Source organism: Stegastes partitus, unplaced genomic scaffold (genome assembly GCF_000690725.1).
Source record: "Stegastes partitus isolate 25-593 unplaced genomic scaffold, Stegastes_partitus-1.0.2 Scaffold2005, whole genome shotgun sequence".
In the NCBI taxonomy this organism is placed as follows: Eukaryota; Metazoa; Chordata; class Actinopteri; family Pomacentridae; genus Stegastes; species Stegastes partitus.
In genome coordinates this window covers 19105-33483 of record NW_007579736.1, presented here as the reverse complement: position 1 = coordinate 33483, position 14379 = coordinate 19105, and the positions used below count along the sequence as shown (strand labels likewise).

General features: G+C 41.1%; 1 protein-coding gene across 1 annotated transcript; it reads left to right on the top strand.

The window, feature by feature from the left end:
• Positions 1–410: 410 nt before the first annotated feature.
• Positions 411–14288, top strand: cep135 (centrosomal protein 135). Its single transcript, XM_008303430.1, has 26 exons — positions 411–649; positions 1461–1588; positions 3140–3330; positions 3448–3615; positions 3709–3850; positions 3951–4035; positions 4131–4259; positions 4391–4606; positions 4744–4809; positions 5605–5755; positions 5847–6076; positions 6163–6318; positions 6420–6557; positions 7442–7519; positions 7700–7851; positions 8333–8448; positions 8541–8695; positions 10057–10112; positions 10253–10421; positions 10542–10652; positions 10805–10990; positions 11096–11305; positions 11450–11652; positions 11748–11852; positions 12820–12975; positions 13647–14288. The coding sequence occupies exons 2-26, from the start codon at positions 1476–1478 to the stop codon at positions 13666–13668; spliced, it is 3504 nt and encodes a 1167-aa protein (XP_008301652.1). The 5' UTR covers positions 411–649; positions 1461–1475; the 3' UTR covers positions 13669–14288.
• The last annotated feature ends 91 nt before the right edge of the window (positions 14289–14379 follow it).

Genomic DNA, 14379 nt, shown 5'->3' with positions numbered 1-14379 from the left:
CATTTCAAGTATGTTTTAATGGATTTATTTTTAAATGCTTTGGTTTATTTCTTTTAGCGCTTCACTTTTCTATTGTTGTCTTGTTTTGCTGTTGAATTTATGACTTGTCCTTCCTCTGATGTTTCTTCATTTCCTGTTTATCCTATCTACAGTCCCTCTTATGGAGTCCTTCATTTGCAACACAATCGTTTATAAAGGGATCAGGAGGGCGGCGCTGGGATAAAATAATTGTTTTCAAATGTTTTTTTTCTTTTGCTCTTTAAAGCACGTTATGTGAGATTATATTTGCAGAGGTCTGCTGTACAAATAAAAGTTGATTAACTAACTGAAAAGTATCTGCGGTGACACCGCCCCTCCAGCTTCTACCCGGACAACGCCGGTTACGAAACCGCGCTGCCCCAGCTGTTCCTCCGAGCCTCTCACTGTCATGGTGACGAATCCAAACCGGAGACCATCGGCGCTCTTTTCAAACCTCTTTACCGCGGAAACATGTCAAGTCAAGAGTTGAAGATTTTCTAACATTAACGGAGGAATAGCTGTAATGCTATAATGAGGACAGTGCATGGAATTTGTCCAAGAGACGGGACATTTATGTTGGTGATGTAGCCGTACGTTGACGGCGGTGAAGCTAACGTTAGCCGTCAGGAAGGTGAGCTGGAAACTTCCTGAGATTTTACGCTAGCTAACGTGTTAATGGTTACTGAGTAGCAGGCCAATGCTAGCAGAGGCAGGCACTTCGGTATTTAACCACACTTAAAGTTCGTTTACTAGCTAACCCAGCTAACGTGAACATGAATTACGTGGCTAACTGTAGCACGTTTTTAGCCACTCTGGAAACTCAGCACAGGTTCAAGCAGGCTGCGTTTTATGTTCATTATTTTTTGCAAATGTAAATTTGCACTTGTAAATATTCAGAATTTAGCTGCGTTGCTAACCACTATAACCGGTGCTCTCGTTTGTTGTGGTAGTGTAACGTATTCTTATAGTATGTTTTGACTGAAAAACATTAAATAAAAATTAGTTAAAGTCCTATGAGTCTAACATGCTCAGCAGCTGTTTACACCTGTGAAACTTGATACTTATAGATTTGTTTAAAATAAGGTTCGAAATAAGTATTTGATGATTAATATTTTTAGATATTTATTAAAATCCTGTAATTGAATTATCTAATATAGATCAGTTATTTAGTTAAACTGCTCTTATTCTTTAGCTTCTTTTCAATTGACAAAAAATTAGAATAAAGCTGTCATTTTTGCTGCAGTCTTCCTGACTAGTATGTTCCCCCTCTGTCTGGAGAACATCACTTGTAGGTGGAAGCGTCTCTGTAACACAACATTGCTTTATTTGTAATGACATTTTACATTTTATCTTGCAACTCCTGCAATTTGGATATTGCACTTGGCCATATTGCTGTTTGGATCATATTTTAATTGTTTGTTTATTACCATTGGTGTCTTCAGTGCCACACCACAACCATGACCAGCAGCGCAGAGAGGAAATTCATCAATCTGCGGAAACGTCTGGATCAGCTGGGCTACAGACAACCGCTGGCGATAGAGTCGCTGCCACTAGTGGAGAAGCTCTTCAGGTGAAACCTTTAAACTGTCTGCTCCATCATTCTTTTAACATCACCATGTTTGGGGGGACAAAATGATTTTACAATGTTTAGTTTTTCTACACTGTATGTTGTGATGTTGTGACATTGTGACATGAAAAAAACAGCTCAGTATAAACGCTCAGCGCAACCTCCCAGCTGCAAGATGCAGTGTGTGGCCAAAGTACTGCAGCCTTCATCATTTTCACTGCGTTTTCTGTTCTGAGCTTGATGTCTCTCATCTCTGCTGGGATGTTTTTACTTGTATATTCTTCTGGGCCAAAAAATTTTTAAAAAATGCTGTTTGCAAGCAGCGATTTCTTAGTTGAAAATATTGATTAATAAAGTGGACAGTAAGATTTATGTCGGGCTGAGTTGTGTGGCTGGGTCGCAAGTCTGTAGTAGCTGCATAATATTTCACTTGTGACAGCTCTGTTTGAACTTGTGCCCTGCGTTTTTCATAAAGCTCCGGGATGGCAACTTCAGAGAAATAGGTGCGTGATGGTATTACAAACCTGTTGTCTCTTCATGTATTTAAAGCCCTCTTCAGTTACTGTTAATTACTATCATGTCTTTCACAAGGTAGAAAGTTATCGCATCACTAATTTCTTCTGTTTGGAATCTTTCTCATAACTCTGGCAAAAGCATTTTTAATTTTTGGCTTTGGATGACATTCTAGCAGATCTGATTTTACACTCGTCACTTGGACGTGTTGATTTAAATGATCAAACAAATTAGTTGTGCTGCTGCTGACAGAGTAGCTGTTGAAGGTCAACATCACCCCTATCCATCCATCCACTATCTATACACCGCTTAATCCTCACTAGGGTCGTGGGGGGCTGGAGCCTATCCCAGCCGACTTAGGGTGAAGGCAGGGGACACCCTGGACAGGTCACCAGTCTATCACAGGGCTACACTTAGAGACAGACAACCAAGCACACTCACATTCACACCTACGGACAATTTAGAATCACCAATTAAGCTCAACATGTTTTTGGACCTTGTGGGAGGAAGCCAGAGAATCCGGAGAGAACCTGCAAACTCCACGCAGAAAGATTCCGGTGCGAACCGGCAACCTTCTTGCTGCGAGGCAACAGTGCTACCAACTGCGCCACCTTGCAGCCCAACATCACCCCTATTGTAGTCAAAATATATCCATACAACTGACAGTACATTTCTTTTTGTAGCCAAATCTTCCCTTTAAATGTTTTTTTCTCATGGCAGAAGTTCAACTCTGTCTATAAAAGAAACTTTAAATTGGAGTAAATCATATAAGACGTTTCTTGTAGGTTAGTCAAGGAACATGGGAACCATGCAAGTTTTCTTTTTGTATCATGCAGTAGGACAGTGTGTTTCAGTTGATTTGCCTTCCTGCACGTTGCGCTTCCTTTGATGTGAGTAATGCACAATGCAATGTTGATTCTGAAACATTATATTGTGCAGCCCTTCTCTCAGCCAGTCAGTAGTCAATTTATTATACATTACCAAGAGCTCAGTCACAGTTTGTCCCATGTTGTTATCTTGATGTCTTCCTCTGTATTACAGTGATCTGGTCCACACAACAGAGAGTCTGCGCAATGTCAAACTGTCAGCAGGGAAGACTGAGAAAGAAAGCCGAAACTTGGACGCTCTTCTGGAGCCGTACAGGACAGAGAATGCCCAGGTGGTCAGGGAAAACAATGAGCTGCATCTCGAGCTCCTGAAGTTGAAGGAGGAGAAAGATCGCGTCACCAGAGGTAAACTGCTGTTAACTGGCTCCTCCGTCTCCTTAACACAGTCTCAAACATTTTCCCATATTCATCACCAGCACACAGAAAGGACTGGTTTTGTAAAATAATCCTGTCTGGTTCCAGAGCTCAAAACCCACATCAGAAAGCTGGACCATGAAACATCTGACCTGAAGTTTCTCAATAATCAATATGTGCATAAGGTCCGCTGTCTAGAGAAGGACAGTAAGGCTAAAGCTGAGCGCATCCAGCAGCTGCAGGAGAAGAACTTGCAAGCTGTTGTGCAGACTCCAGGTAATACCAGAGGTGTCAATTAAGCTCCAAAAGTAATATTTGGCATCAATATATGATTTTTGGATCTGTCACTTCTGTCTTGTGTCTTCACAGGTGGAAAAAAGCGCAGTATCCCTTTCAGACGGCAAAGAATGCAGATTGATGAGCTTGTACCTCCCTCCTCTACATCAGCTTATCCTGTGCTGCAGCCTGATGATCCCTACATAGCTGACCTGCTGCAGCTGGCTGATGGGAGGTTTGTTTTTCTTTTGTGTAGCGGTAGCTGCTCAGTGGTTGTGTTGCTTGTTGATCTTTACATCTGCAATATTGCCGCTTGACTTGTGTTAATTTTGTAGAATTCATGAGCTGCAGGAGGACATCGTTAAGGTCAAGCTCGACCTGGAAAATGCTCAGGAATTTATAAAACACTTAAATACTCAGGTCAGTCAAAGAGAAGGATGCTAAACTTTGGAATATGTAAAGTTACCATAGAGGTAATTCGATCTTGATTTATTTTTTTAATAAACTTGTATTAGGTGGAGGAAAGGGACAAAGAGATTGTGCGTCTTAATCGCGCGCTTCAGGGAGGACGGCCTCATGATGTAATTACCCTCGAAGCTCAGAACATCAGCAACGAGAAACTGATCGCCCATCTCAACCTTCAGGCAAGCACAGCAGATACAATATTTTTAAAATACTCAATAGGAGATTGTTTAAGAAGTTCTCTGGAAGAAAAGGAGTCTGAGAATGGTTGCTGGTACTTGCTAACTGTAATCCATTTCTCTGTGTTGCACAGATTGAGCACCTACAGGAGACCAACAGCACACTGGAGCAGAAGATTGAAGGACTGCAGCAGAAAAAGAAAGACGCCTCCAGTGAAGTGGCCAATCTGTCTTTAAAGAACCTGGAACTGTGTGAAGAACTGACGCACATAGACGACCTCGCAAAGCAGCTGGAGATGGACAAGGAGCGTGTTTTGGAAACTGCTGACATGGAGCTGCAAGAAGCTAAAGTGAGAACATGACGTGACGAACAGATGTCAAATTACATTTTGCTGCATTTATTGACATCAACTATAAATGCATAGTGTAGCAAAGTGGGATTTATTGCAGTGAAAATGCTCACAAAAACTAAATGTTTTCTCAACAGAAAGAGATTCTAAGGCAGCAGAAAATCATTGAAGACTTGGAGGATATCATTACAAAGATAAGAAGGGTATGTACAGTACACAGTGTACACTGGTCTTACTCTAATTTGCTTAATCGATACATATTTGAGCTTTAGTATAATTGGTATTGAGCCAGGGTTGACTACTTGTCGGCCTGGCCAATAGTTGGATCTGATAATGAATGTTTTTCCAAGTATTTTTTTAAAATTTTTTGTTTGTTTTTGTGTGTTTAGTTTTTTGCCAATTCTCAATTAAATGTATTTATTAGAAATGCACTGCTGTGGCTCTGATACAGCCACCTCTGTCTACCTGCAGTCACACTGTGGTCTTGAGCAGTGTTGCACCTACAGCGCTATCTGATTGGTTACAGGTCACAAGTACTGACTTATTAACGTCAACGATAAGTGATAAAACATAAATAAAAAAAAAGGTAGTTTTGTGTTTTGTGCTATTCTAGATTTTGGCACCAAGATTTTCATTTTTACTGCAAATGTATATTGATTCCAAATATCAGTTATTAGTCTCCTTCATTACTAAGGGTTAAGTAAGGGTTAATCATTTTTGTCCAGGCCTGTTTCATGAGTTTATTTTTTAAAATAATTCTGTTAAGCCAAAAGCAATGTCTGATTTCATTGGTTAATTTTCATAGAATTTTTATTTATTGTTACTTTTGTCAGATTCAAGTTATTTCTGTGACCGTTGTTTTTTTTTTGTTTTTTTTTTAATTAACCGAGGGGTACCAACAATTTTGTCCACGTGCGTATCTGACCTGATTGAAACAATCAGTCAACCTCTAATATTGCTCAAACATAAATAGTTGTTTTTGAAATGACTGAATTCAGGAGCAGTCAGAAGGTGACTTCGAAAAAGACCGTCTGAGAGATCAGCTGGTGGAGCTCAAAGAGCAGAATGAGAAGATGGAGGGACTCGTGAATTTCCTTGAGGATGAGAAAATCAGGCTGCAGAACAAAGTTGAGAAAATGCTGGCAGCTGGTAAGCAGCAGTTTATTATACTTCAACTGTCAGATCCTATTATTATATCAACTTTGCATTAGTGTGTTGCTCATTCGTTGCTGTTTACTAGACAAAGACCTGGTGCTGGAGTTGGAGACCATGCGTGCCAAACATGGTGTTTGTGGAAGGGAGCGCTCTCCGTCTCGCCTGGATGCTTTTGTCAAGAGCTTAGAAGAGGAGAGGGATTACTATCGCCACGAGGCCGAGCGCTACAAAAGAGCCAGAGGAGCTGGTGGTCTGGACGTAAGCCCCAGTCGCAGTCCAAGCAGAGGCAGGAGCCCAATGTCCAAAGCAATCAGGGTAAGAGACCATAAAAAGTACTCTGAATACAGGAAATTTCTAAAACTGATGCAAAAAAATCAAGAATAATGGCTTTAAATCTTCAGGGAGGTGTTGCCGAGACAGAACTGTTACATTTAATTAAGGAGAGAGATGAGCTGAGGGCTGCACTGTTGGACTTTGAGAAGCACATGGAGGACATTCAGAACAATGTGAAGGCTCTCAGCACGGAGAGAGAACATTTCAAAACTCTTTATAAACAGGTACGTGTAGAGCTATTCTGCGGTTTTGCATGCTCTTGAAATATTTTTTTAAAAAAAAATCTGTTTACACCTCTAAGGATACAATGCTGTCATTCATTTAGGCTCAAGATGACCTAAAGTTGGCCCGAAACGTAGACATGTCTGCGAACGTCTTAAGACTGCAGGAGGAGATGAAACGCACTGAAGTAAGAATGGAGCAGATGACCACTGAAAGAGACGCCCTGATGGAGAGGTTGAAGGTCAGTCCAAGAGTAACATCCACATGATGCTGATACATCATTATTGTCCTTTAGAGGATAATTAGTCAACTGTAAAGAACCTTGTCTTTGGTACACAGTGTAATTGGGATTACATAGGATCACAAGCAGAACCCTTGACCTCTACAGTAGGGGGAGATCTGGGTATTGTGGAGGCATAGTACAGTTCCACTGCAAATCAATAAAACGTTGTTTTGAGTGATCACCGTCATCCTATTATGACACATTTCTATCTTGATCGGAGTGAATAGTAAATAGGCTGCCATTATATACAGCTTTTCTACCTTAAGGCAAATTCATGCTCACGTACATGCCCACCATGGTACATGTGACATAAATTTCGTCATCCACCCAAATCCTTGAGGGTTCAAATGGACCTGTCTGCCTACAGCCTAAAATTTGTGACTGTCCACAGTACAAGTGTGCCGACTGCATATGTGCCAAAAATAAGTGGTACTTAAAACAAATGTTTGGTATGAACAGAGACAGTACAAGGAGATTCTGTCTTCCACACCATTTCTAATTCATCATTAACAGAGTTGTAATTAAAGTAGTTGCTACCGGACTTTCATTTGTACATGCTTTCCGTTGATGAAGGTCAAACACAGTCAGAGGTCCTCATTTCTCCAGAAATCCTGTGCTGTGTTCACACACTGCTCGGGTCACCTCAGGAATAATTACTGAGATAGTTCTACAGTGTATTCTGTAACTAGCTGCTGTGTGTGTTTTTCTGTTCGACATGCACATTGATTACTAATTTTTTGAAATTGTTACCTGCAGCATTGCGTGTTCAGCTCACCTCTGAAACCACATTTGCATATTGTAAACAAGTTTTGAGAATGTATTTGCATCAAATGTATTTGCAGGTCGCCCAGACTTCAGCTCTCACAGACAGACAAGGAGAGGAGAGGAGGATTGTTGACCTGGAGAATGCTGTTAAGAGCGTGAGCCTGATGGATATTTAATTCAATCTTTGGAAATATTTTTCCCTTACCCAGTGTTCCTGATGTGTGAAATCTCTTTGTCCCGTATTATTATGTAACATTCACTACTCCAGCTTTGGTGTTAAGTAGGATTGTGTTGCTGCGTTTTTAACCCCTCACATTGTGTGTTTTGGGGTGCAGCTGGAGCGGGAGAGATTGGACCTGCGATCACAAGTATGTCTTCTGAAGGAGAACAGGGAGGCTGCAGAGGAGGAGCTGAAGGTTCGGTCCGTTGCTCTGGTCCACAATGCAGAGGAGGTGGCTCAGCAGAGGGCCGAGGCTAATGCTCTGAGGTAACTGTGATGACTTCTGTATGTCTGCTGTAGTCTTTTCTACTGCAGGACCTTTGTGAAAGAACTGAACAGTGGTGCTGTTATTCAGTAGGGAAGCTGTTAGGTGAATATTGTACTGCAAGCTAACCAAATGATGTACACTTGGGTTGATCATAAAAAAAACAAAAAAATGCATAGATTTCTATCAAAAACAGCAACACAGACTCATTGCCTTAACTGTATGCAGATGGGGCTTTACTGTCATGCATAGGAATCCCTCAAAGATCATTCTGAGCCACAGCAAACAGGAACACATTGGTTTCTTTACACAACCATTACATGAGTAATTGCTTCATTATGTAATTTCTCGAAACTTAATTTAGTTCTAGTCAAAGAGCAAAATAACCAAATTAAATGATGCCTTCCCGATGCAGCAAGAGATTGTTGTGTCTTGCCACAACCTTGTTAGAGAACTGATGGACTTTTCTCTGTCTGTCTTCAGGCTGCTGCAGGAGCAGATGGAGCAGTCACTGTCTGATACTCAACACAGGCTGTCGGTGAAGATGAATGAGCTGCATGCGGCCCACGAGCAGATTGAAAAACTGGAGGAGAGAATAGGTGAATATGCTGCTGCAGTTGGTGCTGTGTATTGTTCCGCTCTTCCTCCGCGGCTGCTCTTGCTGTTTGCTTAATTTGGGTTTGCCTGCCAGGAGAGCTGAGTCAGCAGAGCTCCAAGCACAAGGAGGAGGTAGCTGTCCTTCACAAGTCAGTCTCTGCCCTGGATAGAGAGAAAGATGCCCTGCAGGATGAGGTGGATCAAAAGACTGAAAAGCTGGTTGTTCTCCAGGAGGAGCTGTCAAAGAAGGTACTCATTACAACAAACCTCATCAAGATGACAAGCTTTTAATTATTCCTTTATCAGGTCTGTGTGAAAACAATACTCAGATCCCCACGTCCACAGTTTTGATTCTTGTAAATGTTCCTTCTATCTATTCTGCCTGTGAAAAATTCCCCTCCCAAACTAATTCAAGTGTAGCTATTAAGGGACCAATTCCTCTTTCTGTGCAAAAATGCCCTCTGATGTTTAACTACAGTTAGTATGAAGCATCAGCAGTTACCCATTAGTCAGATCAAGTGGGCATATTCCAAAATTACAGTGTTTTTACCGTTTTTGCTGCTGTTCCTCGCCTACAGGTCAGCAGGTAAATATGGTCTGCGAAAATAGAAAGAGGGGAAACGTTGCACTAAAATTACTCTAAGCTGGGATGAAGTCCAGTTGACCAACTGATGAGTCCTCATTTTAACTCAAGGTAATCTTAAATATGCATTCATGCACATAAAGAGGACTTTGGATGTTGTGTTGTCCCCATATCTTAAATTAGAAACACATTCGTATGGCATCTGCTCACTGCTAGTGTGGAGAGGAGGAATAAATACAATGAGCTGTAACTCCTTCCATGTATCAAATGTACTTGTGAGTATTGTCTTAAAATAGACTTTAAATTTACCACTATGTTCTAAAAATTACAAGAGGATTCTGGTTTATTTATAACTGGTGTTTTTCCCATTAATGTGGCTATTGTGGTTTGAAGTGTTATGCTGACTTTGCACTCTCTTCTTCTGTTGTAGAGATTTGGGGAAATGGATTTTAGTAGGAGGCAATTAGCATGAGCTTTTTACATGAACTATTTTACACTTTTGTTCTCAGTCTGATTGAACATAAACACAGAAATTAGCCACCTGGAAGAGCCATTTTTGCATCAATTTGTAGTTTTTACTTTATGGCTCAGTCGGTCTTGGTCGTCTCTCCTGCTTGATTTTGGGAAAGTGAAACATCATCTCCAGGAAATAAATGCTTATCAGTTCAGGAATGTCTGTTATGGTTTCCATCCCTACAGTGAAAGTTAGCCACACGTGAACTAATTGGGATGCGCAGATAAATATGCCAGTGATTAGGTCAGCCGGCAATTATGAATGGAGATTCCTAATGCAGTCAGCAAAAAATCTGTTGCAGGCAGCTTTTTTGTGTTTAAATTAGGTCAGGCTGAAAACAAATGTTTAAAATAATTGATGTTAAAAAAGAAAATGCTGGAAAGCTGTGAGGACTTCATGCTAATTGTTCTGCTAAATGCCATCCACAAGCTGTGTTGTGTATCTGCTCATTCAAGCAAAATGTGGATTGTGCTTAAATAGCAAAATAAAGCACAAGTCTTTGGCATTTTGCAGGAAAAGACCCTTGAAGATGTGAGACTCACAGTCACGAACATGGACAGCTCACTAGCGTGAGTATTGTACTCTCAGGGTTTCTGTGTTATTTTTTCATACAACTAAATGCCACGATTAAAAGGCCATACAAAAAGCCACCCTATTCTCCTTCTAAACGGATATAACTGTTGACATGTGGGGATTTTAACCCTTTCAGTCAGCTACAAGGAGCGTTAAACAGCCGGGAGAGGGAGATAACCAGTCTGAGGAGACAGCTGGATGCGTCTCAGGAGGAGCTGGCTGGACACAGGAGAGACAAAGAAATCACGATCAGAGAGAACAGGAGGCTGCAAGATGACCTGGCCACAATGACCAGAGAAAACCAAGTAAATAAGGAATCTTACTGCCATCAGTTAAAGCAGCTTCTTCTCATATCTTCTCATCGCCATATAGATAAAGGAACCAAAATAAGGAGTAACAACAGCTTCACTTGTCTCTCTGTCCAGGTGGTGCACGTGGAAATGGAAGAAGCTTTGCATGAGAAGGATGAGCTGAAGTTGAGGGTCCACTCATACATATCTGAAGTGTCCAGAATAGAGAAACTGATGGCCACAAAGGCAAGACAAAACTGTATATTCCTACAACAGTTTGAAGCTCTATATTGTAAATGGTTTTGGCTATGTGTTGTGAGAGTCCTGTCAATGCAAAGTTATATACCAGAAGTATGAAGACACCTGGTAGATGCCCTCTGCTGATTTTTGACCCACAGGAACAGGAGAACAGGGATTTGCTGGAACGTTTCAGGATGGCCCACTCTGACGTGGAGGAGCGGGAGCAGAAGTTGCAGCAGGCTGAAGGCCTCAACAACTCCATCCGCCTGGAGCTGCTCTCCTCAGACACGGAACGCCGACACCTCCGAGACACCGTCGGACACCAGGAGAGAGAAATCCAGCAGGTGAGACACATCACACTGGCACGTTACAGAGAAGATTTCCAATAGGGTTTCAGTTTCTATACCAGTGTGTCTTAAATGTACCTTCCACCCTGATATTTCTCCAAGCACATGCAAGCGCTGCAGGCTTATGAGGCCCAAGTATCCTCGCTGGTCCGTGGGATGTCCCGACTCGAGGAGGAGCTGCACAAAGCACAGGAGGAGAAGGCTGCTCTCCTCTCCGATCTGGCTTCTGTCCGGGAGCTCTGTGTCAAACTGGACTCCGGCAAAGAGCTCACTGCACGTCAGCTCACCTCCAAGAGCATGGACCTCGAGAGGGTGAGGCCTGCTGCGGTTTGGATTTATTCTTAAACACACTTCTTCTGGTCTTGGCAGTGAAACGGGTTGCATTCCGCTGTGCATGCACTCTGCTACATCAGCAGTGGTTATCTGTCTTGTGATATTTATGCTTTCTGTTTTTAGGTCACCGGAGAACTAGAGGACGTTCAGTCCGAGGCGGAGCTCCTTAAGAAACAACTTGCCAGCGAGCGTCTGACTGTGCGTAACCTTGAGACGCTGCTCTCCACCAATCGGCAGAAGGAGTTTCAAACGCATCTGACAGCCAGTGAGAGAGAGTCGGAGCTGAAAGTCCTACGCGGCAGGCTCACACTGGCTGACAGCAAAACGTAAATAAATCCTTCAGTGTGCTGCTTTGAACTGAATTGAATGTCATTTAAAAAAAAACAATTGCTGATTATCGTTTGTGTGTGTTTGCATAAAGTGCAGAGCATGCCAGGGAGGTGTCCCAGCTCCGCGGCAAAGTGTCTCAGCTGCAGACAGAGATGGACGTTCTGAAAAGACAACTGACCACTGAGCGCTTTGAACGGTGAGCTCGATGATTGTTGATTTTTACACTGATGCTTTGGGCAGAAATCCAACAGTTACAGATCCATTTCAGTTTCCCAGAATCTAAGCTGACCTCTTCACCAACACTCTAAACCCCCCCCGAAGAAAGAAGCTTACACTGATAGAAAGGAGAGAAAAGGAGAATGTTGGAGAAGCCACATAAAAACTGCAGTGAAAAATAGTTTCAACATGAACCTGATTATCAAAGTAGTTGCCTGTTATGTTATTTTATCGGTTGTATCAGTGGAAAAAGTTGTTGTGAGCTTTACTGAACAGACATATTTTACTGCTGGGGGTCGTGTCTGACTCGTTAGATTTACTGTATTACATATAAGATACAAAAATTATTTTATATCACCTCTGTCATGTGACCTTAGCTAACGTCAATGTATAATATATTCTGTGTTCATGAAGAGATTATTTCCTCATTTTAAGCTAGTTTTTAACTTCAATCTGACTGAAAAACAGCTTTTCCTAATGTTTGATCTTTGAAGTGGCGCGTTATCAGAGTGGAAAGACATTACTGAAAATGTTGCACTACATACCAGACATAGTTGTCCTATTGTTGCAGGAAATGGAACAATTTCTTAATCCGTGAGAAAGTTGTGAAATGAAGTTTAGCTTCTTCTTTTAGGAAATCTGGTGTAATCACAGCCCAGTGTGACATCAAACAGTCCAAAAATTAAAAATGTTATCTCATAAAATATTAATGTTTTTCACTAAAAATGACTTAATTTCTGATCAAAATTGTTGCAGATGCACTTTTTAAAAAGTCAAACTAACTGACTAAAGTTGACTTCAGCTCTGCTTAAATATAGTTTTTGAATAGTGTGATGAATGAAGTAATTATTTAAGCACTTTGTAAGCTTTAATAGCTGTAACTACATGTGCAGTTGTGATACAAACACAACATTTTAACCTTAGTCTCGTTGCCTTTGTGTCCTCAGTGAAAGAGCAGTTCAGGAGATCCGCAGACAGGGTTTGTCATTCTCGTCCCTGCAAAGCTCGTCGCCCCTCAGTGTGTCCAGCGGTTCTCACCACGTCTCCCCAGAACGCTCCATCCTCCGATCTGTTGACCGCTCCACTGACAGGACAGCAGACAAGTAAGGCTTCGGACATGAAAGTGATGAAGCTGTTTTCGTGTTTTAAAATGGCACAAAATCTGGGTGAAAGGTGCTGCAAACCAATATTTTTTTATGTTTTTCTCTAAATAGAAACACTGAGCCCTAACCCTCTGAACCCCTGTAAAAACAGAATCGTTGGATTTTTTTGGATCATTGAACTAATGTGTGACTTTAGGTAACCAAATCTGAACTTAAAATTGTGACCTCAGTTTATTCCTTGTTTAATAATTCAACTAAATAAGTAGTTGCACGAGATTTAAAAAAAAAAAAAAAAAAAAAAGACAGAGAGAGAGAACAAAACCATTCTGCACTCCTCAGCATAATCAAGAAGCCGTAAGTGACTCAGCTAACCAACAGTCACATGACAAAATTTCAGGGGTTCAGGGAGAATTTTTTATTTATTTTTTCCCACTATTAGTAATACCTGTGGACACGTACACAATGTCGTACATGTTGATTCCAGTTTTTCTCCCACTCTTTTAAAATAAGTAATCCAACAAATTCAACTTCTTTATGAAGGATGTAGGATGTATGCCATTATAACTTTGTTAACCTGCACAATAGACATTTCTGAGTTCTATTCTATTCTATTCTGTTCTATTCTATTCTATTCTATTCTATGTTTAAAACGTCTTTCTTTCTCTTTTTAGGAGCGTGAGCTTCAAGGATTAACAACTACAAAGGCAAATGAAGGCACAGATGAAGTGAGTCAGAAACCACTGGACTCTTGAAGTTTGGGTCTGGACATGAAATGAAGTGAGCGGCCTTCATAAACCTCGGCATGAACCGGCCTGTAGCATACCTCAGTGCCACTTTATTGTTCCGTCCAACCAGAGGCACACAGAATGAAATCATTCCTTGGCGGTACTAAAGCAAGTAACCGTTCTAACATTTAAAGAGAGTGTTTTTCCTACTCAAACATCCAGTTTTTCATTGACTCTTGTTGCACTGCAAAGTGTCCACCCTGTCAGTAGGTTGAACAGCCGCTGATGAAATCAGGACTTTGTGAATCAGTCCCACATTTGAATTTGAGTCTCAGTAGTTTAACCTCATACATGTAGCAACAGAAGTGTTTGTTTTATTGCCTGAAGTTTGGTCTATTATGTTTAATATTCTTGTTTTTATAATAATGTTTAAATTATTAAATTATTCACAAAATAAACTGATACAAAAATCAGAAACTGCAAAGATGTACGTCACAAAATGGGAACTTCAGTTTTATTAGATGGTAAATAGGAAAGATGGGAGACAGATGGGAATGAGAGGCTGTGACTTGCCAAAAAAAAAAAAAAAACAACAAGCATGGTTTGAAATCTTCCACCCTCCCAGTACTTGGTGTGTGTTTTAGCCTAAACCACCGAATGCCCGCTGAANCTAAACCAC